The sequence below is a fragment of the Pteropus vampyrus genome, unplaced genomic scaffold, assembly GCF_000151845.1.
Source record: "Pteropus vampyrus isolate Shadow unplaced genomic scaffold, Pvam_2.0 Scaffold43, whole genome shotgun sequence".
Lineage (NCBI taxonomy): Eukaryota > Metazoa > Chordata > Mammalia > Chiroptera > Pteropodidae > Pteropus > Pteropus vampyrus.
The window spans coordinates 10,218,238-10,245,791 of NW_011888824.1; the positions used below are offsets into that span (position 1 = coordinate 10,218,238).

The following is a 27,554-nucleotide window of genomic DNA, read 5'->3' on the forward strand; positions in this document are numbered from 1 at the left end:
GTCCACAGTGACTTGCTTCTTTACCATTAATCTGGGATGCACCCCTCAACAACTGCTCTGTCACATGCAGCAAGCCAGTGGGTGATCCAGAAAGGGTCATTGTGATAACAGAAGCATGAACTGTCATCCAGTCTTCTCTCGTACCCTAAGAATAGTTACGCTGCTGTCAGGGACCGATGGTTGCCAGTGTTGTCCAAAAAGGTCACCTCCAGCCCCAGGCTCTGGAGAGCCACTTGATTTATGCTAATCTAGAGAGATTTCATGTATATCGTATCATATGACTGTAACACTAAAGACATGGACCACTGGTTTGAAGTTATATAATAAAGATACTCAGTTGCCTAAATTTCTCATAATTATTTTAATCATGTCAACGATTATGATGCTGTAATGCTTAAGCTTTGAATAGCATACTTTTGAATATGAATATGAATGAATTTGTAATGTGTATACATTGTGAAGATAATTGAGTAATAGATACACGATATGGGAAGTTTAGTTAAGATTATTATGCTGACTATAAACTATTTAAAATAATGTTTTAAATTATAAATTTTAATAAAAGACACTTTGGACAAGGGCATTTAAGATATAAAATGCGTACCGTATATTTTATTGTCAGAAAATCTCAAGTAATTGTCATAGATAGCACTATCAATTACTGTGCTGTAGGAATTTAAAAGTTATAGTGCAAGCACTCTGCTTACTTGAAATAACCAGCAGTGACTTTGCTTGTGAAGAATAGTGTTCACTGAAAAGTTTTTATTCTCCAGGGTGAGCTGGAACAGGAAAGGCAACAGCATGAAGAAACACTTGCTGCTGTGAAAGAAGAGGAGAAGCTCAGAGTGGACAAAATGGCCCATGACTTAGAAATAAAATGGACCGAAAACCTTAGGTACATTTTACTCTGTAATGTAATCTTATGAATACAGATATGCAGAAAATGATTTTCTGTTCTGTGGCTTATATTGTATTACTGTTGATGAATTTTTCCCATGATTAGATGGAAGAGAAATTGGAATTCTTTTTTTTTTTTTTTCACTTGAATACAGATTACTTTTTCTGATTTCACTTCCTGGAATATAAAATAGGCAGAGTATTAACCTGAGGTCAGAAGACTAATTTGTTCTAGTGCTTATTCTGCTATTGATAAACTGATAAATCTGTAATTTTGGGTAAGTTACAATTTAGCTTATTGCGCTAACTAGAAAATAACTCTTACTCTGAGTTGACTTTTAAGGATTAATTGAATGCTTAGAAAACATGTAAACAATTATTCTACAGTTATTGAGAAAAATAATTCTCTTTAAAAAGTAAATGCATTTGTCTTATTTTAGACAAGAGTGTTCTAAACTTCGTGAAGAGTTAAGGCTTCAACATGAAGAGGATAAGAAGTCAGCAATGTCTCAGCTTTTGCAGTTAAAAGAGCGAGAGAAAAATGCAGCCAGGGATTCATGGCAGAAGAAAGTAGAAGACCTCTTAAGCCAGGTAATTAGTAATAGTCTGTACCTTACGAAGTTTCATTTTCCTTGGCATGCTTTGGCTAGGAAAGTATTATAAAACATGTATGTTAATTCACTGTATTTTGTTATTTTTCATAAAGCAAACTTAAATTTTTTTTGAAGATCTAATTGGCTTTAATTAAGCGATTTGTGAATTGGGCAGCATCCCATCTAGCAACTAGAAGAGTGCGTCCTAAAATTTTTTAGATGTATAAAATCAAGGAGACATATTTATAAACTTATGAATTGTGCTAAATAATTATTTTATACATACAGTCTTAAATACTGAGAAGAATTTACAGTTTTTTTGATTGAATATTTGAACTGAACACATTAGAGATTTTAAATGGAAAAGTTACCTATTTTTTGAAAGTATAAAATTTTTTCTCGAGCCAGTAGATACCATTTGGGAAACAAAAGGTAAAATTTATTACTTATATCCTGATTGCCTAAAACCACTTACCAGAAATGAGCGATTTATGTCTTTCTCATCAGCAGATGTTGCCTGTTATGCTTCGAAATGACATAAACAAAAGGTGGTGATATGCCTAACTTTGTCTTCTTATGTCATGCTTGCTTTTTTCCAGAGCATTTATCACTATAATTAAGAGAATATGCACATTTTTACTCATTTACACAACTTCTAAATTTATGAATTCTTAGCATTCTCCTGCAAAGCCAGTAATTAAGTAGGACTGCCTGCATGAGTCACCAGTCAATCAGCCAGTGCAGAACTTGGACGAGAAGGAGCTCAGTAATTTCGTGCTAGAAATCCACTATTATCTTTCTATTTGTGATCACGATGAACTTCCAAATAACAGATTTTTTGGGGGGGTAAGACAATTTGTTACATAGGTTCACATGCAGTGTCTTTCAGGAGTACTGGGGGCCTGCCAATTTGTGTCTGGTATTTCATAATAATTTATGTTATTCTGAAAAAGGAATATACATACACGTGTATACATATGAGCTTTTGTGAATAAATTTGAACTTTTGAAACCCAGACAAAAATAAGAACAGGAAAAGAGCTCTTCACTAGAAGCCAGGCATCCCTTAGGCACTGAAAAGGACAGATGTCACTGCATACAGTGGCACCACTCCCCTGTGATCTTCTGTACCTAGGAAGATTTAACCAGTTCAATTATATGATAAAACTGAAAAACATCCCTAAAGGTCTGGCTTGTTTTTCAATCAGAAAGTATTAAACTTAGACATTTTTTTGTCTGTAAAGAGGGCCCACCACTTCTCCCACCTATTTTCTATTGTTATTTTATTCATTATTCATTTAATCTATATCATATTCAGTTGTCAGATTTCATCCATGCTTTCTTTTTCTTCTTTTTTTAGGCAGGGAGAGGGGTTGTCTATTCTACATTGTTCATTCCTGAGAGAACATAGTGCTTTGCGTCTTGTTCTATCTAGTTCTATGTGTTATAAAATAATTTATTGCATATTGGTTCCAATTACATTTTAACAGCTTTACAGAAAGAATTTTTAAATCAGTTTTCAATGCAGATTAACCAAAAATGTCAAGATAACCAGCAATTAACTGCCTACAAAGCAGAACTTTTCTGTGCTGTTTTGTGCCATCAGCCATTTCTTGAATTATAGTATCTTCCTTTCTCTCCACTTCTAAAATATATAGGGCATACCCATCACTGTAGATAAACTAGCAATAGCTTTCGTACTCCGGCATTGTCTGTACCTGAAGAAAGTTAAGGAAATAACTGAACAAAGCATTCCACATTAAGGTGGACGCGGGTATTGTGTTAGCAAGGTTTCACTCTTTCCAGACGTATGAGATGTCAAAAAATCATAGTGGTCTTTTTAATGGAACTTAGTTATGGACAAAGGACCCCTCCTCCTTGGCCCTTTGGATCTTGTTTTCATAACTCTTTTGGATGGATTCCTAGCGCCTGTGCTCTGATGCCTGCACTACCACTTTCCACTTGCCTGGCTCGTGCTAAACCCCATTCCTTATACCCTCCATCCCAGCCCTGACCCCCGTTTTGTGCCTTAACTTACCTTTATTTTATCCTACTTGGAGCAAAGAAGAAATAATATAATTTGTCTTTTATGTGAATTTTAAACTCTGGAGAGTTAAATTTGATTTAAACTAACCTTCATGGCTTACCTGACAAAAAATGGAAAAGCATAAGCATTTCATTTTCCAAAAGCTGTTATTTTCATTCTGGGCTCCAATTGGAGTCTAATTTCATATCTTCAGTTTTCTTTTAATATTTCACTGTGTTCATTTTTTTTCTTTACCAATGACTATTACACTTTAGTCCAAAACTAATTAATTATCCCGGGCTTATTGGTGTGTACATTAGAATTCTTTAAAGCGGAAGACCTACCTTCTTATTTTTCAACTCTGTCTAAAGGGAAGCAATTATATAGAGGCCATTGTGATCGTAGTTCTTATTCATGATCCTAAAATACCATTATATATTCCTTTTTCAAGGCAAATTTTATTTTGGTTCCAATATGATGACTTCATATTCCAATACTCTCATTCAGAACAGTGGACTGAGAAATTTGGGCAATACACAGATCATTCAGACACAGAATTGGAATGTTATAGTTTAGATATGACTCTCCTGTTTGAACTTTGTGACGCCAATGTCATTTAGCTGGTTAATAGCCATGTATATGACACAGCTTTTATCCTTCACAAATTTACAATCTAACAGAAGATATGTATACAGACACCTACAATAAAAGTCACTGTGCAGTAAGTGACGTTATAAATGACCCAGCCAGTTTGTACCGTAAGAGCACTGGTATGCTGGAACTGGCTCCTACCAGATCACAATAGACAATTGTGCGCACGTCTTTCCAACTCTGTACTCAGGGACATCATGTTGGTGATTTGCAGTCATCTGTGGTGGGGGTGTTTACAGCACAAATATTAGCAAATGCTACAGATCAGAGCTTTGCTTTTCAGAGAGCTACTAAACATTCATCAATATACTATCAGGAAAGAGTGTAGAGTAGAGACAGAGTAATATAGTCAATGCGTTTGGGAAGGACTTTATTGAGGAAATCCGCTTTAGTGTGACTCTTGAATAGGATGAAGGACGAACACAAATATTTTTATTAATTCAACAAACATTTTGTTGCATGCACTCTTATTTACCAGGTCTGTGAGGAATACAGAAAAACAAGAGGTGGGGACACTTGGGGAGAGAGGTCTTTGCAAAAAATTTGGCTTCTAGGCTTAGGAGTTCAAAATTCACTCAATAAGCTGTAAAACTCCATTAAAGGTTTATGCATAGGGGAATAACATGTTCAAGATTTTGTTTTAGGAAGCTTAATATGGCTGCGATATTGAAGTGAGGATGAAATAGAGACATCTCAATATAAATATCTAAACAAGTATCCGAAAGAGAACTCTTGAATACACACCACATACTCACTCATCCATCACCACTCATTCTAAGCCATTGTTCCTAGATACTACCATCCATTTACTGCTTGGCCATCCCTGACTCGTCTCTCCCATGCTATAGAGTCAACTTCCTACTGCTACTGCTCTGCCTTCAGAGTACGTCTGCCCATTTCTCACCACTTCCTCCACTGCCACCCTAATTCCAAGGCACTTGCAGTTCTCTCCTGTACTGCCACTGGAATCTATTTGGTCTCTCTGCTTCTACTCTCACCACCTACAAATTATTTTCCAGCCAGGCAAAGTGAGGCTCTTCAAATATTAAGTTGGATCATGTTTCTCTCCTGCTTCAAACCTTCCAGTGGCTTCCTATCACCTGTGGAATACAATCCACACCCTTACTATAGCTGGAGCAACCTCATGGTTTGGCCTCTGGCTACATGGCCAACATCATCTCCTGCCCCTCTCTTCCTTCCTTTTTTACAGTCATACTGGACTACTGGAGTTCCTGGAACACACACACCAAGCTTAATCTGTCTCAAGGCCTTTGCATCTGGCAGTCCCCCCACATAGAACCTGCTTTCTCCAGATCTGCAGGCCTTGTTCCTTCACTTTGTGCAGTTCTCTGCTCAAATCTTAACTCTTCAAAAAGATCTTCCTTGATCACTTTCTCTAAAATAGCACCCTCCGTCATTCACTGTCTCCACATTCTGCCTTGTGTTTCTTCAAAACATTTATTACTTCATGGCATCCTATTGATTCTCTTCCCTACTAGAATGTAGTTCTGTGAGAGCTGGATCTTTATTTGTATTGTTCATTGTTGCAACACCAGCAGCTTAAACTGGGCCTGGCACATAGTAAGCACTCAACAGTTGTTAAATAGAGTGAACAAAATCTGAGGCACGATGACCAAAGTGGAAGTTGTCCAATATCTGAAGTACAAATCATTCTACCCAAATAGGACCCGAATTAAATTTATTTCACTGAGAGAGAATACAAGAGAAACCAGGAAGGAACAAATCATATAATTTGATAGAAAGGAGAAAAAATGTTAAAGTTGACTCGGGATTTATAAGCCAGGATAATGAAAGATCATCCTCTGAGACAGGAAGGTCATAACGAGCTACTTGTTTGAGGGGGTTAAGATGGTAAATTTGATTTTAGATGTATTGATTTTAAAATCACAGTATATTTTAGATTTCTTTTTTACACTAAATAGGAAAGAGCAATGACACGAGTAAGAAATAGAGCATTAAAATAAATGCTCTTGGTCAAGAGCAACTGAAAAGCCAGTTTCTTATTAAGACCTGTTGCAGATGCCTTCTGATTTCTAGACCAGTGCTGTCTAATACGGTAGTTACCAGCCCCAGATGGCCACTGAGCACTCGAAATGAGGTTCATCCAAACTGAGATGTCAATGTAAAATATATGTTGGATTTCAAAATCTTAGTACAAAAAAAGAATATGTAATTTTTATGTAATTACATGTTGAGATGATAATGTTTTGGATATATTGGGTTAAATATGTGACTAAAAATAATTGTACCTGTTTTTAAATATAGCTACTAAAAATTTAAACTTAAGCATGTGGCTCTCAATTATAATTCTATTAGCACTGGTCTAGGCTGTTTAGGTCACAGAACTGTTGGGTAAATTTGGCAGTAGAGCTCAGTTCTTAACTCTGTTAGCTCCATATCTTAACTCTTAAATTAAGAAGTTTGATGTTGGGAAAAAGGGAATTCTCTCTTTAGAAACTGTATTTCTGCTTATTGAAAAAAAACATTTTCATCAGTTTCTATGCCCGTTTTAAATGAGTAACAATAATACTACCTTTTAATGGAAGAATAGAGGCAAGCAGATTTTGAGGTGGAGGGACTAGAAAGGAACCTGGGATAATAATCTCTTCTCAACTGACTTGGACAAAGACCTTAATGAAGCCCTGAGCAGTGACAGGAGGTTAGCGAAGAGTCTGAATCTTCTCCCTAGAAATTTAGGAGAGTAGGAAATTATGTAGAACAAACATCAGATTTGGCCTAAAGCCTAGGAGAAGGAGATGACTGGGGTAAGGAAAAGAAAAGTCAAGGGAAGAAGCAGGATAAGTGAAGAGAAATAGTACATGGAGAAAAGAGAACAGTCACCTAGTAAAGAGAGAGAGAATAACAGGTAAGACTCCATTTTGCTTACTCAGAAATGTGCAATGGAATTAAAAGTCTACCAAAAACAACCAACAGCCATTATTCCTCATTCTTCCTATTCAGTTCCTAGATTCAAAGTTAATTTGCAGTGTTTTTCCTAGTAAATATGGAAGTTTGTTTTTAATTTCTCTTCATTCAAAAAAATTGACATCGTTACCTCAACTACATTATATTCTCTTTTATAAGACCTATGTTGTTAGTATTCTTCCTCTTGAGATTTTATTTTCTTTTAAGATAAACAGTACTAAATTGTTTTCTGAATTAATATGCAAATCTAAAAATATGTAATTTTCTTTCCCCTACGCAAATCTCCCTTTTTAGAATTTAAGTCTGTCCAGTTCTTAAATTGACATATTTAAAAGAGAGAGAAGAGATTAAACTATGAAATCTATAGCTATCTTTAAAAGAGATGTTTAAAATACTGGGTAGCTGTTAATGTATACTGAGCATATATTTGTTCTGCAAAATACCATAGTAAGCCTTGTGATAAAATGCAGAAGAACAATTTGTGCCTTCAGATGTGTTGGGGCCCAGAACACACCTGAAAAATACTTAAGAACATTTAGATAACACTGTAGTAACAAATCAACTTAATCTAGTTCTATTTCATATGACAAGATACTAAAAACATTTGCATCATAAAAAGTATTCAATGGAAATATGATTAAAAAGTTACTTAAGGCTCTCTGAGAAAAGTGTTATGAATTATCTGATACGTTAGCTTGTCTTCACCTTAATTTCATTTATATACCTGCTATTACTATTTTAGTTTTTATATTCACCGATCGTTGGTGACTTTTTTTCTATTTTTTGCTTTGAGAAAATTTTAAAGCTGTGACTCCTACTTCTAAATCTTAGATTTCTGGGTTGTTTTTCTCTAGATATTAATATACTTGAAATTAGAAAAAGACTTTACATAGTTTAAGAAATTACAGTATTAAACATTGAATTTTGAAATACTTTATTAAGCTTTAACATATTTTACTTGAATTGTAATGTAAGATTAGTGTACATATCATTTCAAGGAAGTTATTAATTTAGGAAATGACATTTCTTTTGTTAGTAATGAAAATTTTATCTGTTGACATTTGATGACATTTTGCCATTGTCAAAAATCTGGTGCTTCTGATATGCCAGGCACTGTGCCAGACCAGTAATGAGGTCATAATAGCCTTCTCCTTGCTTACAGTCTAGAAATAACAGTGTGACACATTAATTGCTTACAACTGTGGCACACAAGGAGATGTACCAGGGGGACCTATTAGTCTGGGAACTTGGAGAAAGCTTCTCTGAGTGTAGGATCTTTTACCTGAGACCTGGAAGAGAAGCAGGCATCGGGCCAGGAGGAGACCGAGAACAGCATTCTGAGCAGAGCAGGAAGGAAGTATGTGCAAAGGTCCTCGGGCAGTCGGTCCCCAAATACCTTAGATCTGGAGAGCAGTAGTCCAGGAGGCTGGGGAGGCAGGCAGGGTCAGGTTACATGGGGCCTTGTTTGGCTTGTTGGGGCTTTATCCAAAGAACAATGAAGAACTATTAAAAGGTTTTAATCAGGAGCAGGAAATATTCAGATATTGTAATTTCAAATTCCTGGCTGCAGTATGGAGACTAGAATAGAGTGGGACAAGAGAGGTGCCAGTCAACGAATATTGCTTCCTTCTTGGCAGCCTTTCTTTTTCAGATTTATATTTTCTGGACAAATATTAAGTATATTTAGTATACTCATTAGTTCATTTCTCTGAGAGGATACATAGAATCTGATGGCTTTGTCAATAGGATTTCTGCATGATATTTTTTTCTATATAACTTCTTTCTTTTTATTGAGAGTTTTCTCTTTACTACTTCTGTAGTTATGGGGAGCGGAGAAGTAAGGTGGAGAGTAACGAAAACTAACTCAATGATAAAAGTCTATATCATTCATTAATAAACATTTATTCTGTGCCAGGCACCAAGTTAGGCACTTTATGTGCAAAATATGAATAACATGGTCCCCATCCTCTAATGCTTGTAAGTTAGTGGACTTTAATATTTATATATCAATACATTTGCAAATGGCAAACATATAAAACCTTATGTTAGTTTCTAAATGAGTAGACTGAGGTTTAGAACAGTGAAATTACTCCTAAGAGCGTAATTTCTCATATACAAAGTTCTAAGTTTCTAATATTACATCAACTTTTTAAGTTATTTTTCACTTTCTTCCTCACTTATCTGTAAGTCTCATCGTATTTATCCTTCAAGAATAGAAATCCTGAAACACATTCAGTAAGCCTCTGATTTTGAAATATCTGAGTGCTGTCAGGTGAAGATCTCTTGAAGCTTTTTTCACTCACATCAAAAATTAACAAGAAGCTTAAAATACTTTAAAATAAATTGATGAGTGTATAGGACATCAGTTTTTATTAACATTGGATCTTGATCGTGTAGAATGCTTGCCAAATAATATTTTTGCATATAGATTTTTAGTTCATCTAGTATTATTTCAGGTAGACGCTTACTCGAGGGGATCTCATCCAGGCTTGTGCCTTAAATACCATCATATGTCAGTGGCTCCCAAAGTTAAATCTTTAACCTTTGACCTCTTCCTCCAAACTCACAGTCACTTGGTTGGCTAATAGACATCTCAAACTTAGCATATTTGACTCAGAAGTATTGATTCTCACTCTTCATCCCCATTCCCAACATAGACATCTCAAACTTAGCATATTTGACTCAGAAGTATTGATTCTCACTCTTCATCCCCATTCCCTTTATTCCTTATTTTTTGTTTTAAGCACTGGTTGTTGCTTAAAACAAAAAATAAAGAGTCCTCCTTGATTTCTCTTTCCTTTATCTCTCCTGTAATCTGTCAATCCTGTTTATTCCACCTCCAAAACATACCTCTGCTCCATCTGCTCCCATCTCCCCTGGTAAACACTAGGCCAAGCCACTATTATAATGGACTCCCACTAACCTCCTCAATCTCACTTTTCTTTACAGCACTCAGAGTGATCTTTTATGATGTAAATCAGGTCATGCCATTCCCCTGCTTAAAGTTTTCTCTGGGCACCACCTTGAATTAAGGCTCCTGTTCTGACTCCTTCATTGTCTACATGACCCTAAAAACCCAAGAGCCATGTTGCATCTGCAAATATCTCTCCACTCATTTCAGCCTCATAAACAGCACTCCTGACACACATGTACACCCAGTCACTCCCAGCTCACTTCACCTCAGAGTCTTTGTGCTGATCCATTTGCCTGTACACTCTTCCTTCAAGGTCATCTCATTTTGTGGCTGACTTCTTCATTGAGTCCCAGTTTAAATGTCACTTCTTTCGAAAGGTCTTTCCTTACCATCAACCCAGTTTCACCTCCAGTCATTATCTTTTTTAAAATCATAGTATTTATCATGAACTTGATTTTAATTGTTTCTCTATGTTTGTTTTACTATCTTATTCAGCTCTATCACTCTGCATTTAAGATATTTCTCAGAATATACTAATACACTAATATTTCTTTAAATGCAAAAATAAATCTTACTTCATTTACATATTAACCAATAATAGTATTGCCACCCAACATCATTAATTGTGCCTTCTCCTGATTGCCATAGCCAGGTCTGTGATGTAAGTCATCCCAGGTCACAGCTTAAACACCATGCCTTTTGGTTTAGATATTTTCATGGCCTGCAGTGGTATGTTGATAGAGGTAGTAACCATATATAAGTTTAGATTCCAGATGTCCAAATATACCTCTATTATATAACGTCTAAAATCTCTAAGGGAAGACCTGGCATTCCACTCTCTGCTTTCTCATATTGGCTAGTTTTTCAATTAGTTCAGGAATCTTTAATAACATAATTTTTGGATGATATTACCTTATAGAGTATGAAATAAAATCTACTTCATATGTACACGCCATACAGTTAAGATTAACTTAATACTAAGACATCAGTTCTGAGAACTACAAAGAGGTAAAAAGCTACAACAAAAAAATCCCTCAGATTTTCTTAAGTTTTGTGAAGTCTGGAGAAGTTAAGTGTCTCATTAATATGTAAAGACTATTAATAGTATAAGAAAGAATTAGGAAAAGAGTAAAATTAATATATCTAATATGTATAAAAGTACGAGAAAGTTTAGATTGAAAAGTTCTGGAGTAATCAAATATAAAGTTAATCTTTTTTCTCAATTTATTTTTTCAACTAAACTATAGAATATGTTAGTTTAAATTATTAGTAAAAAATTGCTTGCCAAGTAAAAACTGGCTTTAGTTATGAATAATTACATTATAGAAAACATCCAAAGTAAACATCATTTTACATGAACTTTTCTATTTACGTTAGTAATATAAATGAAATATTATTTTGTATTTTTGGAGGGCAAAAAAAGTGAAGTAATTGAAAAGGAAATCACTTTTTTTCTCATATTTGAGGGGAAAGAGAGTGCCTAGTGGTTTTTCTAGTGGTTTATCACTCAAAATTTCAGTGAACTTCTGAAAATCCCAAATCATAAATAAATTTCCCAAACATGTCCTAGAAAATAGGACTGAAGAGATACAAAGGAATCTCTTCTTTCTTTCTTCATTACAAAACCAGATTATTATTAAATCTTCACATTTTTAATGATTATCTCATTTCTGGCCCCCAAATTAGGTAGTGAATCAAGTTAGTGTTTCAGTTCTCTTCTGCTCATTTCTCTTAACAGAAATCCTTCATGAACTACACCAATACTGAGTGTAATGTTTTGAAGCTCTATATTTTAGATTTCTGGGAGGAATTTAGAACAGTAATATTCCTTCTAGGTCCTTCAGTAATCATCATCCAATTTATATGTACTAGCCTTTGCTATTTTTCATAGGTAAGTCTGCCAGCACATAAATTGTTTTAAGAGAATACAGATAATTAAGACTGTATGTCTTAAATTTCTTTTTGTCTAATTTCTTTCTCAGAACTGTTTTCAGCTTATTTTTCTTGGGCATATAATAATTAATGTTCTGTGTTTTACTCTCCCTTTTTATCCCTCTTTCTTTCACTCAGTTGATTTCTGAATGTTTCCCTTTATTCCTGTGATCTTTTCTTCATAGCGGCACTCTCTGGGTGAAGCTTTGCATAAATCTATCAACAATGTAAGTGAGCTGCACTTACAGTTTGTACACAAAGGCATGCTGCACTTTTCATTTTGCATAAACATCATCACTGCTTTAAGTCTCTAACTTATGATATAAAAAATACACTTTGGCATTCAATAAGATATGTTTTGCATATGCATAATAAAAGCTAACAACTTTCAGCCATTCATTTGTGTATGTGCATACATCTACCACATTGTATTAATAAACATATTTATCATAAAGCAAAGCAAGATCTTACATCTCAAACTTAAATTTCATTATTTTAATGTTTACTTTGAAAGATATAGTAGTATTGAAAAACTGTTAACTAGTTGACACTCATAGAATTGGAAATAAATGTAAATGTATTTCTTTTGTTAAACTAGTTTATTTTTTGAAAAACTAGTATCATAGACTTTATTTAAAAGGATTAGATAGTTGTGAAGGTTCATAAGATTCAGAACATGTTTTATATTTTATATATTACATTAATAATTATTATAATAATAAATAATTATTATAATTATTTAAAGCGAAATGGAGTAAAACACTTTCCTAAGAATTAGCAAGACTATTGTTTTTTTACTTAGGTACACTCAAGTATGAAGAAATTAATCTTCACAGTAACGTTCCATTTAAACACTGATTAAAAATTTTTTCTTTATATCTAAAGAGAAAAAATTAGATTAATTTTCACATCAAACCCATACCCAACTTGTTTAAATTAAGATAACTGAGAGCTGAAATCTTTGAATATTTTTCTTGATATCTGAGAGCAGAGGTGAGCAAACTTTCTCTGTAAAGGACCAGATAGGAAATAGTTTTGGCATTATGGGCCACGCAATTTCTGTGGAAGTATCTAGACTCCTCTGATGTATGTGAAAGCAGGCACAGACAATATGTAAACAAATCCATGTGGCCGTGCCCCAGTTAAACTTAATTTACAAAAACAGGCTATAGTTTGCCAGTTCCTATCCTAGAAGAGTCAAAGCTTTGAGTCTAGAGATGTCCTGTGAAATTTTGATACTTCTAGAGTGAAATTATGTCCTCATACCTCCCTAATTTCTTTCTACTACGTAAGAAAAGAAAAACTATATCCACCTTTCATATTCAACTTTGCTTTCTACATAAAACAATTAGAAATACACACATTTAACACCATTTTCTTTCATATATTTAAAAATAAGCAACAAAGAGAATTATCTTAATGGTGATAAAATAGGGTAACATTTAGAAATTCTTTTTAATTGTCACATAGAAGAACATTGTAAGAATTTGGACTTGATTGCTATTTAATTCTGACTTTGACACATGTGCTAATGGAATAGAAATAAGAACCCAAATAAGACATGATTGTCAAAATTAATGGAACTGTACTTCATAATATTTGTGACAACATAGCCACTTTTTCCTTCATAGTTATAAATGAAAAGGTGTTCATTAAAATAAAAACAACTTTATTGAAGTTAAATTATTAGTAACTGAAATGAGAGTATCTTGATTCATCTGCTACAAAAAAAGTAAAAGGGGTTGGTAACACAGTGAAATCCCCCATAATTAATTCCCTTTTGTAACATTGTACTCACTAAGGATCAACTCTTCACTCTGTCATCATCCAAACAGAACGTGACCTTGTCATGTTGGTCAGCAGAGTGAGCATCTATCTGCCCCCTCCTCACATTATCATTACACAGCCTTTCATACAAGAGGTTTCCACCATATACCATCCTGTTCAAAAACACACGTGATTATTGATACCTCTGCTTTTTATAAAAGCTTTCTGATTTTCAACTAAGAATGAGAAGATAATTGGGAACATATTCCAGAAATATCTTAAGGACGTTAAGTAGGCATCTCTTAACTGATAAACCTAGTGTATAGGTCTTTTTAAAACATACCAAAAAATTATGAACAATCCAGAATTTTTTCAAAATTGTTGTAATTTAATAAGCTTAAATTTACTTTTCTCAGCTAGACTTTTCAAAAATAGCAAATTAGTGGTTAGAAAGAAAAAACTATAGGAAGAATTCAAATGTTCAGGCACCTTCAGATATTTTATATGAACATTTATATAAGTTGTTACATAGTTTTAAATTATCTTTACTGTCCTCTACTAAACCTATGATATGAACTTTTAATGTTGCTTTATATATTTGAAAGTATTGAACTGAATATTAATATCATATGGTTTAGACTTTCCAATAATTTTTTACCTTGTCGAAATTGATAAGTAATCCGACTCAACACAATTCCATACTGATAATTTAATGAAAAACAAAATTGTATTTACACATCCTGTTTTTTCAGATTTTTATTCCTAGAAATTTTCTTGTTCACAGAAGTGAATGAACCCTCTCACACAAAACCTGTACCCAAAAAAGTAAATCATAATTTACAGTCTTCTTCGAAAAATACACAGAAGCACAAGATAAACAGTTTACAATAGCTTGATAAATTGATAAGTGCTACAGTAGAGAAGGCCATAGGTAATATTACTTGGGGAAAATAATAATTTGTTTTCCTCTTTGATCTCAAAATGAACTGAGAGCAGAGGACAAGTAAAAGGCCAGGGCTATAAAGATTTCCAGACATTGCCTTAAGATTATCATACAGAATTGTGAGAAAATACAATTTTGTTGTTTAAGCACTCCCCCCCACTCAAAAAAAAAAGTATCATACAAAAGCAGTCAAAACTTTTACTTTTATGAATACCAGGGTAATGGTTCTCAACTATGGCTGTGCATTAAAGTCACCTGTGAATCTTAAAAAAGAGAGACGGGTACAGCCTCATGTGTGCATATTCAGACCATTTGGTTTTTGTTTTGGGGTTTTTATTTTGTGTATGTATATAATATTTATAATAGCAAAACCAGGTCAGGTGATCTAAATTTCCATCAAGAAGGAATAATTTATAGTGTATTATATTTTGGAATGATGTCTGTTAGGCTGTGTTTGGCTGTTAGCAGCAGAGCACCCAGTTAACAGTGGCCTAAGCTGTCAGAATATGTAAGAACTCAGAATGTATGTACTTCTGCTGTGCCATGCTCAATGTGTTAACTTTTTGACCTTAAGTTTGTCTTGTCATAGTTGTAACATGGCTGCTGCAGCTACAGCTATCATGTTCTTGAACAATTGTGCTAATGCAACAGGCTCTCCTTAAATGTTTTGTACCTTTATCAGGAAATAAAATCTTCCCCCACCCCCAAATTCCCCTCATACTTTAGTTTATTATCTAAAACAGGGTGACACGTCCTTGGAATTGGATTTCTGTGACTTTCTTATCTCAGTCGTCATCTGTCCCTTGGTGCTAGCGAGAGGGGCCTATCTTCTTTAAGATGGAGGTTTCCATTCAGGCCAACAAACTCAAGAGTTCAGCTAACTGGGAAGAAAGGGAAGGAGGAGATTGACTGTCGACGAGGCAAGGACCAGTGTCTGGAATAGGAAGTCTGTATAGTCATAGAAAAGAATGGGGTATACCTAATTATCATGGATATGCATACCCTATATAAATACCACTATGAAGAGAAAAACCTTATTAAAAACACGAACTCATTAGTCTCCCGAATGGAAAAATTATTAACCATTGTTAAATAAATCCGTGGATATACTCATCTTGGAGGAAGCTACATAGAGTTGGGCGTGTGAAAAGCCACTCCATCACGTGTCCGCACCTGCAGGTTAGGTTATCACATTTGAAGTGGTGTCTATCCCTCTGGGCAGTGCATAGGGAATGTCTGTCCCAATCAGTCCCGTGGGTCTGTTTCAGTTACTTTGGACGTTCTTGAGGTGTACCCTTGGGGCCCCCACGTGACTGTTGTGTGTAAGAGATAACCAGTATTTTGTCAAATCATGGCTGATGTACTCTCTATATTTGGTGAAAATCATCTAGCCACTTACATATGATGTAATTTTTTAAAAAGCAAAAGAAAACAAAACAGGCAGATCAAGAGAGAGAGGAGTCATGAGAGTCTGGTGCGACGCTAGAGTCTTAATTCTGGTTACCCTTAGGGACTGGGATTTGGCGTGGAAAGGGAATGAAAGAGACTTTCCCTTCATAAGTCCTATATTTTTAATTTTTTTCACAATGAACACTTATTACAATTGGTAATTTGGAATAAAAATATGTGAAATGGCCTGGGCCCAATTCCAGGCCTATTAAATCAGAATATCAAGGGATCAGGGCCTGGGCAAGTATATTTATTAAAATCTACAGAGATGATTTTGATACACAGCCGGGTTTGAAAACCACAGATTACATTTACTATCTCAAGAAATGCTTTGTTTTGAGGACAAATTATTTGCACATTTTCTGTAACAAGACTGACATTTTGGGGGAAAAAAACCACCAATAGTGCATCAAAATCAAAAGGTGGTAGGCATGTCCCATGTTGGCATCCAGCCATATCCAGTACCTCAGATTTGATGTCTCAGTTTCTATTTTGAGGGAGTATTTTTCTTCAAGCATCATTGTTGAGACAGAATTCTTGTGAAATTGCTTGGTGAGAAATAGGTAAAGCTTTCTTTTCTTCAGAAAAATGTATCTATATATTTTTAAGTTTTGTCTTTTTGAAATTTTTACAACACTTTATTCTTTTAAAAAAGTATATTAAGTATAAAAATCAGAAGATGGAACTTACTGTGAGTGTGGTTTGACCTTTAAAATTGTTTGCAAAGTATCTGTTACCTGATTAGTGCAACATGTTATATAATTCATATTTAAACTGCTATGGTAAGAATTTTTAAAATGAGGATTAAATTTTTTTTTTTCTGAAATAAAGATTTTTTTTGGTTTATTTAAAGTCAACAATGGGGGTGGCTCCATAGTGTAGTGGTTAGCACGTCTGCTTTATATGCAGAAGGTCCTGGGTTTGCACCCCAGATGGAGCCACAGACCATACCCCGAGTGAGCCAGGCCCCCCAGGTGCACGCTGCGAGCATGTGGGAGGAGACGCCCCACCTTCAGAGATCCAGTTCTTAAGGAGAAAACGGCAACATCCATAGGTCATGGGTGGAAGTGTGGGGGGGATTAAAGAGGGAGAAAAAAAAATAAAGTCAACAAAATAAGCATTAAAATTTAAAATTTTAGCATGTAGAAACTAATACCATATGCTACAAACTTTGAATATATAATTTGAAGCAGCTACTGTTTCTCATTCATTTATTCAACAAATGCCTTTCTATAATTTTGTTATAAACACATTGATCAAGGTTGACAAAACTATTTAATGTAAAATCTATTTTTGTTCTTTTATTTTGAAGTAATGAAGTTTTATATTAACACATATTTCCATAAAGTATACTGTACTCAGGTGTTAAATATTAGTTCATTTTACATTGCTTTGCTCATTAATTATGTTTTAAAGTGCCATGTAATTTTCATGCTGAATAAAGGCTGTCAATTTAATGTAATTCTACTAATTTATTTATAAAAATAACAAAATGTTTTTATGCTGCATTGCATGATAAAGGCTTTCTGCATACAATTTGTGTTACTGTCTTGAGCATGAATCCAAAGATTTTAGATAGGCTTGATATTATTTTGGTGTGCTTTCAAAGTTAATATAAAATATCTAAACTAAGTATATTTAAACACTAAATTGCATGATGTCTTTTTGCACATACTTTATATTTTTTTGAGTATAGATACAAAGATTAATCATGTATCCTAAAATGAAAGATATTGCTTTGGAGTTCTTTCAAGGTAAAGTATATTATGATATAAAATATTCATATATATATCTTATTTAAGTTAGAGAAGTTTGAAAGTGTGCTCGACATTAAATGTATTACTATTATATTACTGTGGTACTTCATTCATTCTAAATGTTATATTTCTCTATAAGTTTCATCATTTAATAGTTCAAGTATGAGTCAAATTGTAGTCAACGTAGGAGGTCTTTTGATTCAGTGAACTTTTGAAGTGTAGGAATTGTAGAAAATAAGATGCGCCCTGTGAACTGATCAGCTTCTTACTAACCTAAGTGCACACTTAATTGGAAGACAGGACCCAGGGCCACTGCTAGCCCACTCATACGGTGTGTGTGTGAAAATCAGAAAATCAAGCCCGTTCTCTTTAGCTGGACAGAGATGCATAACATACCATGCCAGATGGCTTGGTGAGCAGTATGTTCGCTGGGTGGATTTTAGTCCTCACTTGTCCAGGGGTCAGGTAATAGCTTTGACTATCAGTCATTTTTCTACATGTAACATAGTCTTTTCCTAACATTCCCATATATATTCTGACAAGTTGTCACTAGAGACAAGACAGTCTCATGGGTCTCCATGCTGCATCTGGGACTAGAGTTGAACTTGGGAAGAGAATGGGTAGGCTCCTTATCCATTTCAAAAACCAGCTAGTTAGGGAGAAAGTGATTCTATCAGTTACATATTAGTGTTCACAAACACACATTTTCGTTGCCTTTTATGATTTATTTTTTCTTTCTGAGTTGTCCTTAATATTCATTTCATTCTGATTTTCTTTGCATAAAATGGTGAGAAGTCACATAGTCTAATTTGTCTTGGTCTTCCTAATTCATAAGTATGGCCATAGCTGTTGCTGCGACATTTTCCTGCAATTTTCACACTTGCAGGGTTTATTTCAGTCTATAAATCGTGGGCGCTACTGCCATTTAGAGGTGTAGGCATTGCCTGCAGTCAGAGAGTTGCAGTTCTACCTTGGCTTCGGTCATCTGAAATAACCTCTGAAACCTTAGGTTTATGTAGAAATCATCAAGTAGAATCCATTTAACTTTCAACAGGTAGAGTCACTTCTTTGGAACTACTTTAAAACAAATTGAACATCTGTGTGTCAGTTGTATCATTTCTCACCAGTGCTTGACTCTCTCCATAAAGGCATGTGCTAACCTTTACAACTCATCCTGATTTAGAACTTTGTCCAAAACCCTTCCAGACAGCTAGTCAGCCACCCTAGGGTCACTGTAGCCTGTGACTGTTTCCTCCTGCTTGCCTCTGACCTTTCCTATCTTCCATTTCTTCCTTTTTTATTTTTCTTTCTTATTTTGCATCTCTGGTGATTCTCTACCCTTTCTCTTTCCCAGTACCTTCCTTCATGGCACATGTGAGGCAGCCTCTACCTGCCTTCCATCACTTAAAAGTCTTTTCTCATTTACAAAACTCACTTCAAAGTTTCTCTTTCCATTGGCGTTCTTGGCCACAGAAACTGATTTACTTGTCTATGAACACATATAGTACCTTAAGTTACATAATGGAACACATTTGACAACTTTTCATCTCATTCTCCTAAGTTCCCCTTAGATTCAGACTTCTATTAGAATATGGTTTTCTAGTTTCAAGTTACAGTTTCCTATATTTGAGAAGAGAAATAGATTAAACTAAATGGTTTCATCAAACATATGTGTGATGATATATACACATACACACATGTACACATTTTGTGCTTTTAATCTTTAAAAAGTACTTAACTTTAAGTATTTTAAAACACCCAGAAGCAATGTAGACATATTATGTCTGCTTTCAAAAGGAATGACAAACAAGTTTTCGATAGCGAAAGAAAAGCACCTGTCACCATTTTAAGGATATAACTAGAGAATTGTGGGATGTTTGTGTTTTCTTTAAAAAGCTTTAAAGTTTGCAAATCCTTTGAATTAAAATTCAAAAATAAAAATATGTGCCAGAGGCTATTCTAAATGAAATATGTGTAATGAAACACTTCATTCTCACATAGCCCGGTGAGGTGTTGATACTAGCAAGTGACAGAGCTAGGATTTTTAGCTTAGAGCCCACAGTTTTAACTACTCATCTTTACTGCCTCACAAATGAGCAGTTTAACTTTTCCTGCTATCTCCTTGAAGTGATTGTAACCTACTAAATATGTTGTCTCCTGTTTTTATTTCATATTATGAATACTTATGAATACTTATTGCAATACAACATAGGTGTTCATTGTATTTCTAAATGTGGGCTAGTGTTTTTTAGAGTCTACAAACTAAATACCACTGAAACAGTATTTTTTGGCTAACTACTGAAAATAGAATTAAAAGTAGTAATACCTAAAGATTAGATATCTATCATGTAAACATTTTAAGTGAATACTTTCTTAAGGCAATTGTTTTACCATAGTTAATATCCTTGAAATGTTTTTTCCCCTGAGATTAGCATTTTGTGAAATATGTCTTGTATTTATTCTTCATTGTATACCATTCTGTGGCATAGATTTCCTTGCTGAAACAGAATCTGGAGATGCAGCTTTCCCAGTCTCAGACTTCATTGCAGCAACTGCAAGCCCAATTTACACAAGAACGACAACGACTTACACAGGAGCTTGAAGAATTAGAGGAACAACATCAACAAAGACATAAATCTTTAAAAGAAGCACATGTCCTTGCATTTCAAACTATGGAAGAAGAAAAAGAAAAAGAACAAAGAGTAAGTTTAATGTGACATGTATTCAGGTGTAATCCAACAGCCTAATAATAATTAGTTTTCACATTCTTAAGAATTTATTTTTGGCTCCAAAAATTTATGTATGGCTTTATTCCAGTGTGTTTTCTAGGGTATGACTTCCTATAGGGGTCACAGTATTTAAATATATACACTAGCTATACACTATAGCAGACAAATTAGACTAGGGCCAACATTTTATATCTGTTTCCATCATAATGCCAAGTTCATGATGAGACTAATATACCATCTGGTCATGTAGTTAACAGTGATTAAATAAATTTAGCATGATCCTACTGAGCTGTAACTCTTATAATCACTTAATACTATGTTGAACTTATAATAGTCTTTCATCAAATTTCTAATTTTTCTCTCTCAGGCTGGATCTATAAAAGATACATGTATCCAAAGAACTTATATATGTATTTTTAACCCAAATTTTATTTCCTCATACTTTTTTTCTTTTCTACAAAATGTATAATGCAATTAAATTAAAGACATTTTGAAATACTGCAGCCCGCTTTATACAGCCCCAAAGTCTATATGAAAAGTAGTGGTACAAATAAATCACTCAGAGGAGACTTAAATAAAATATATATATTATTGGATTAATCATATTACATGCCAGAATATCCCCAGATCCATTCCTCAGTTCTATGTTAAAATGTTAGTTTGACATAGTCTTAGTGTGATTAACTTTGGTGTAGTTCATTTCTTTACACTGTATTTTTCAATTTCTTATAAGGACCTTATAGTAATTATGATAAAGACTGATCGAAAAATACAGTTTACGAACAATTTTCAACATATATGGTCATTACAGATATAGATTGTTTCTTAATTCTTTATTTGGGTGCAGGCACTATTTTAAGAAGGAGTATGTCATAAAGAAATTAAAACAAAAAAGTCTTGTCTTTTTTTAAAGCAGTTAACTTGCCTATACAGTAATTTGAAGTATATTGATCTGGTCAGAGAAGTTCCTTTGGTTAAATGTTAGACTTGATAGTGTTGCTAATTAATCTATTCATTGGCTACTATTTTGGAATTAGCATAACACATAAACTCTCATATCAGTACTTTAATTTTATACATTCAGTCTTTTCTAAACGTTAATCATTTTTCAAAAGAAATCAGAATCTCCAATTTTATTGTCTGTCATTAGGTATCCAAGCAACCTATGTAATGCTGTCTAAACTAAAAGTCCTTTATTTTACCTATATTCAAAGAAACCTATGCTTTATTTTTCAAAAATAAAACATTTTAAAACAGTGAACCTAAGTAGCCAAATACTAATTTTTAAAAACAGCATTTTAAAGTAAAGATTAAAGAAATGCAGACCTAGTTACAACATGATGCCTTTCTCAGAAACCTTTCATGTAATGGATTACAGTAAGGAAAACCCTTCCTGGCACAGTTCAGTCTTAAACTTAAAGTACTCTGAGCTCTATTTTTTAACTCCTATAGCCATACATCTTGTTAGTCTTAGCCACATGCTGTCTGTTCTCTCTGGCTAGGTTTTTAAAACTAATCCCGTGAAAGGCTTTAGTTTACCCTTCCAGCTACCTACTCTCAGAGCTTTTGCTTCTGTTCACAAATGCAAGAGCAAAGAATGACTATAGAAAGTAGCTATAAAATATTTGATAAAGTTGGAGCTGTAGAAGCCCTCATCTCTTTTTTCCTAATTAGAAGGATATCTTTTCATGCTATTGCTTTCCTCCTCTCCTTCCTAGGTCTAAGTCTGTGCACACAGAGGAATTATTCATTAATTTTAGATGGTTTACACCCCTTAGCAGCTTTAGGAAATGACTATTTGAAAACTGCCTTAGATCAAGTATCCATATCCCAATTCAAACACAGCATATTGAGTCAAACTGGTTTCATGATGATTATTATTCTGTAGGTACCCTACTAACTTATTTCCTAATGGTGATTGTCTCATATTTAATTTTCTTGTAAATGAATTTAAAATGCCTTGTTTTTCTTAAATAATAACTGAGTTGTAGTAATTATTTTTTATTTTGTTTGCATTTTCCTTCCTGTATTCTAACATAATAATTTGAATGTTTCTCCTTTTCTAGGCTCTTGAAAACCATTTACAACAAAAACATTCTGCAGAGCTTCAGTCATTAAAAGATGCACACAGAGAGTCAATGGAGGGCTTCCGGATAGAAATGGAACAGGAACTTCAGACTCTTCGTTTTGAATTAGAAGATGAAGGAAAGGCTATGCTTGGTAATTTACATGGATTATAATCTTGTCATATTTATTTGTACATTCTTCTACTATAAAATTCAACATGAAATCACTGTTTTATTTTTAATTTTTGAAACGTCAAAATGAATATCTAAGTGTTTTTGCATACACCTGTTCCTCGATTTACGCAGTATTTTTTTAACGCAAGTTTTTTTATACACGGTAAATATTCCCTCCATTTATGGGGACTTTTTATTCGTGGTTTCCATTTATGCAGTCTCGATTTATGCAGTTCTTTCTTTTTCATTTCCATTATTTGTGATTACTCTTTCCAAAACACAATAGCTTAACTCAGCAACATACAAAGAACTAATACTAACAACACAATTATTAATGATCTTCCCATTCATCGGATGGCAAAAAAAAGTATAGGTGACTACTGATGTTTTAGGGATTAGTTTTACAAATGTTTTGCTGTAGAAGCTGAAAAATATATAAAGGAAAATGTCTTCCTGTCAAAACACTTTTACTTTTAGATAATGCACTTAGTCATCCATACAATTTAGAACATCCAAATATAAAAGTTGTATATTTGCCACCAAATACAACTTCGTTGAGCCTGAAGTAGGAAAAACCAATATGACTAATAATCTTGGTATCAAGGCATTATTTTCATGTTTAAGATTAATTATATTAAACTGATTTTAATGATATTTTAAATATACTTGAAGATAATGAATCACTTACAGTTACAGAAGCCTGGAATAAATACATAATTTTAAGTTGTATCAAGAATATTGCCTTAGCTTTGAGTGATATAAAGCCATCGACTTTAAGTGCTTGCTGGAAAGCAATATGGCCAGAAGTGGTCGTACCAGGGAAAATGGTTCCAACAACTGAAGAAGGACTAACTGGCATTATTAATTTATTAAATAAATTTCAAGAAGATGGCTTTGACAATTTGAATGTAGATGGTATTAACGAATTACTGGTTGGTCATGAATTAACTGATAATAAGTTAATTCACTTAATATCTGAAGCCCATCCTGCCGATGAATACAGGAGTGACCTTGAACCGGTTTCACTCACTGCAGAAAATATTTACAAAGCTCTTTAATTGGTCACAAAACTGGAAACTACAATTCTAGATATCGATCCAAACATCCAACGAGCCTTAAATTTTTGACAAGTTAAAAAAATATGGCAGTGAATATTGAAGAATTTATGAAAACTTAGCAAAAGATGGAGTTGGAAAAAGATCATTCAAAAACATAAACATAAGTAATGGAATTGAAGTAGTACTTCCAAATATTTCAAATGATGAAGATAGTGACTTTGTGACAATTAAAAAGAGAAGGTTGATGGCTTTAGATTATAGACACCGACAGCGAATAAAATTTATTTTGGTTTTTCTGGATTTTTATTAGCATTTTTTTGTGTGAATATGTGTGAAATAAATGTTTTTATGACTTTTATTGGCCTACTTCTTTAGTATTTTTTTTCATACTGGTGAACTCTTTCTATGTGGTTTTCTTCCATGTAAAAAAAAAAAAGATGTGTGGAATGAATAATCTGCGTAAATCGAAGGACGGGTATATATAATTTGAAGCGACCAGATGAAGAGGCAAGTATGGTGGACTAGCTCAGCTTTCTCTGTACTCTGGCTACATAAGCAATACTCACTGGTGCTTCCATCTGTCATTAACAGACTAAATAGAATGAGGACATTCCAGCTTCCCACTATCCAGTGACTTAAAGAGAGAGATAGGCATGGAGCCAGCACAAGTCCTTGGACTAGTCATATTGGTTTTTCCCACTTCAGAATTTTGTTTTAATGAGAAAAGCCATGTTTAGGTCTAACTTTATGTTTAGGTATTTTTCAGATTTTTTAAATGAGATTTTTATCTTTGAGGTGTTCAAATCACTACCCTTTTTAAAAAGGAGATGAGTTTCGAAGAAAAACTGGATATATATTTAAAGGGGTTTTTTTTGTTTGTTTTTTAGTGTCATTCAATAACTTTTTATTCCTATCATCTCATTTTCCTTCTGTTTGTTTTTTTCCAAATTATTTTAATATTTTTAATGAATGTTGTCACATTTCAGTGGCATACTCTTTCCAAGTAGAAGCTGGGAACAAAGAAAATCAAAGTGTTTTCGAATATAATAGACCTCAAATAAAAAGCCATTTGACCAGTTTATCATTTCTACTGTTGTTGGGGGTCCTAGGCCAAGTCATTATAGCTTCCTCCTATTCCTCCTTTAAAAGCCACCATAATAGCTAGGATGAAAATCATATTAAGTGCAAAAATTTATCAAACATGGGTGGAATACCTATTTATTACATGCTAGAGACTGTTATTCAAAGGGAATTCAGAAATGAACTGCTGCTCTGCCTTTTCATTCAGGTTGCTTATATTCAAATGCAGAGGTAGCCTTTGTAGAACTGTGGCCCAAAGGGAGCACACACTGTCACAGCTGTATGAGGAGAGGTAAAAACAGGCCAAGTGTAGGAACTATTGTTGTTCAGCCCATTGAAACATGATTTAAATACCTCTTTGTTGACAAAAGGACTTTTTGTAATTTTATTTAAATTAAACTTTTTATTTTGAGATAATTGTAGATTCACATGAGGTTGTAAGAAATAATACACAGAGTTTCTCTGAAACCTTTTCTCAGTTTCTCCCAGTGTTTCAAAGCTATAATGCATACCACGACCAGGGAGCCTGGCATTGATACTGTGAGGTCACGGAACATTCCCTTCACCACGAGAATCCCTGTCGCCCCTTTATAGCTACGCCTACTTCCCTCTTCTCCCCACCTTTAATTCCTGGCAGTCATTAATCTGTTCTCCATTTTTATAATTTTGTCATTTTACGAATGTTATAAATGTTATGCATGGAATCATAAAATATGTAACCTTTAGGTTTGGCTTTCTTTCACCCAGCATAATTCTCTGGGGACTCATCAGGTTGTCATATCAATAGTTTGTCCCTTATTATTGCTGAGTAGTATGCCATGGTATTGACCAACCCATTGGTTGTCCTTCACCGAGTGAAGGATGTCTAGGTGTTTTCAGTTTTGTATAAACTAAGTTTTCACTTGTCTGAAATAAATGCCCTGGAGTGCAGTTGCTGGGTCATATGATAATCGTATATTTAATTTTTTAAGAAACTGGCAAACTGTTTTCCAAAGCAGCTGTACCCTTTTATGTCCCCACCAGCAATGTATGAGTGACCTAGTTTTTTCACATCTTCCCCAGTACTTTGTATTTTAGCCATTATGACAGAAATGTAGTGATGTCTCGTGGTGAATTTTACTTTCCATTTCCCTAATGGCTGTGACGTTGACCATTTTTACATGTACTCATTTTCCATCTGCATATCTTCTAATTGGATTGTTTGTATTTTTATTACTGGATTTTTGAGAGTTCTTGATATTTTCTAGATACTAGTCCTCTGTTAGATTCTTCCAGGTCTACATTTTACCCCAATTATTCCATTAAAATTACTCTTCCTAAGGTCACCAGTGAACTTTGAAATTCCAAATCCAGAGTATCCTCACTAACTCTCATTTTGTATGCCCTGTCTGTACCGTTTGACCCCTTGAATCTTTTTTCCCCTTGGTTTCCAGGATAGTACTACTGTCCTCACATTACTCACCTTTCTGACCTCTGCTCTTTAATCTCCTTTGCCAGTCCTGTTTCCTCATGCATCTGTTAAATATTGCTGTTTCCCAGGATTCAGTCCCTAGCCTTCTGGTCTTTTTTTTAATCTTCAGGCTTTTCTTGGTTGATTGGATTCATATCCACGTCTTCAACTACCATCTATTGTGCTACTAACTCCAAATATGTACTTCTAGACCATACTGCTTTCCATATGAATTAGATTTATATGTTTACTACATATTAGACATTCTAATTCATACTCTACATTTTAAATATGAATTCACTGTTGTCTTCATGATCCAAAATGTGTTTCTATTAAAGGGAATATTAAAGTACCCACTTTAGTTAGTGGTATCACTGTTTACCCACTTGCCCAAACCAGGAATCTGGGAGATGCATTCAACCTTTTTTCTTTCACTTCTACATCCTGTTAGTTCCTCCTCTTAGTATTCTCGATATTGATATCTGTTTTCTTCCGTCTTTCTGCCATACTTAGTTAGTGGTCATATCATTTGTCTCCTGGATTATTACCATAACCTTCCCACTGATCTCCCTTCCTATAGTCCTTCCTCTGAACTCCAATGAGGTTAATCATTGTAAGACTCAGATCTCACCATGTGACTTCCCAGCTTTAAATCCTTTAGTGATTCCCTATGTTCTTCCTCAGTGCCTGTCAAATTTTTTCACTGAAGAAGTCCTTAATACCAGGGAGGATGAACTTAAGCCCTCCCTACATGGAGGTCTCAGGAGGAGCCTAAATTGACTGGGTACAAGCACAACGTTTCTTTGAAGTCTCACTTTTTAACTATAAAATTCATAATTTGCATTTCACTCACATCTCTTTTGTATTAACATAAAAATAATGGCTTTCCCAGAAATCTTCAAGTAAAATTTATGTTTCAGAAGATGATCATGCATACGCTGAAAGTTCCCTCAGGCATACTGCCACATATATCCCAGTTTGAGAACCATGAACGTAAACATAAGGGAAAATGCATTTTGTACTAAAACTTTCCCGGACTAGGCTCCATTTTCTTTCTAGCATTCTTTCCAGCATGCTCAGTGGGCTTCTGCCACACCAGACTTCTTTTAGTTTGCCAGATGGA

The 27,554-nt window shown here is 34.2% G+C and overlaps 1 protein-coding gene across 7 annotated transcripts in view; it reads left to right on the top strand.

Annotated features, from left to right (window-relative positions):
- FAM184A (family with sequence similarity 184 member A) overlaps positions 1 to 27,554 on the top strand; it is a 103,569-nt gene that overhangs the window by 59,877 nt on the left and 16,138 nt on the right. For all 7 annotated transcript variants that reach the window (XR_895807.2, XM_023529831.1, XM_011358772.2 and 4 more), the window contains exons 8-11: positions 774 to 895; positions 1,338 to 1,488; positions 20,364 to 20,576; positions 22,670 to 22,823. Coding sequence is in view for 6 of the 7 variants with exons in the window: in XM_023529831.1 (XP_023385599.1) it covers positions 774 to 895; positions 1,338 to 1,488; positions 20,364 to 20,576; positions 22,670 to 22,823 (640 nt within the window). In the remaining variant the exon portion in view is untranslated. The remainder of the gene's footprint in view (positions 1 to 773; positions 896 to 1,337; positions 1,489 to 20,363; positions 20,577 to 22,669; positions 22,824 to 27,554) is intronic.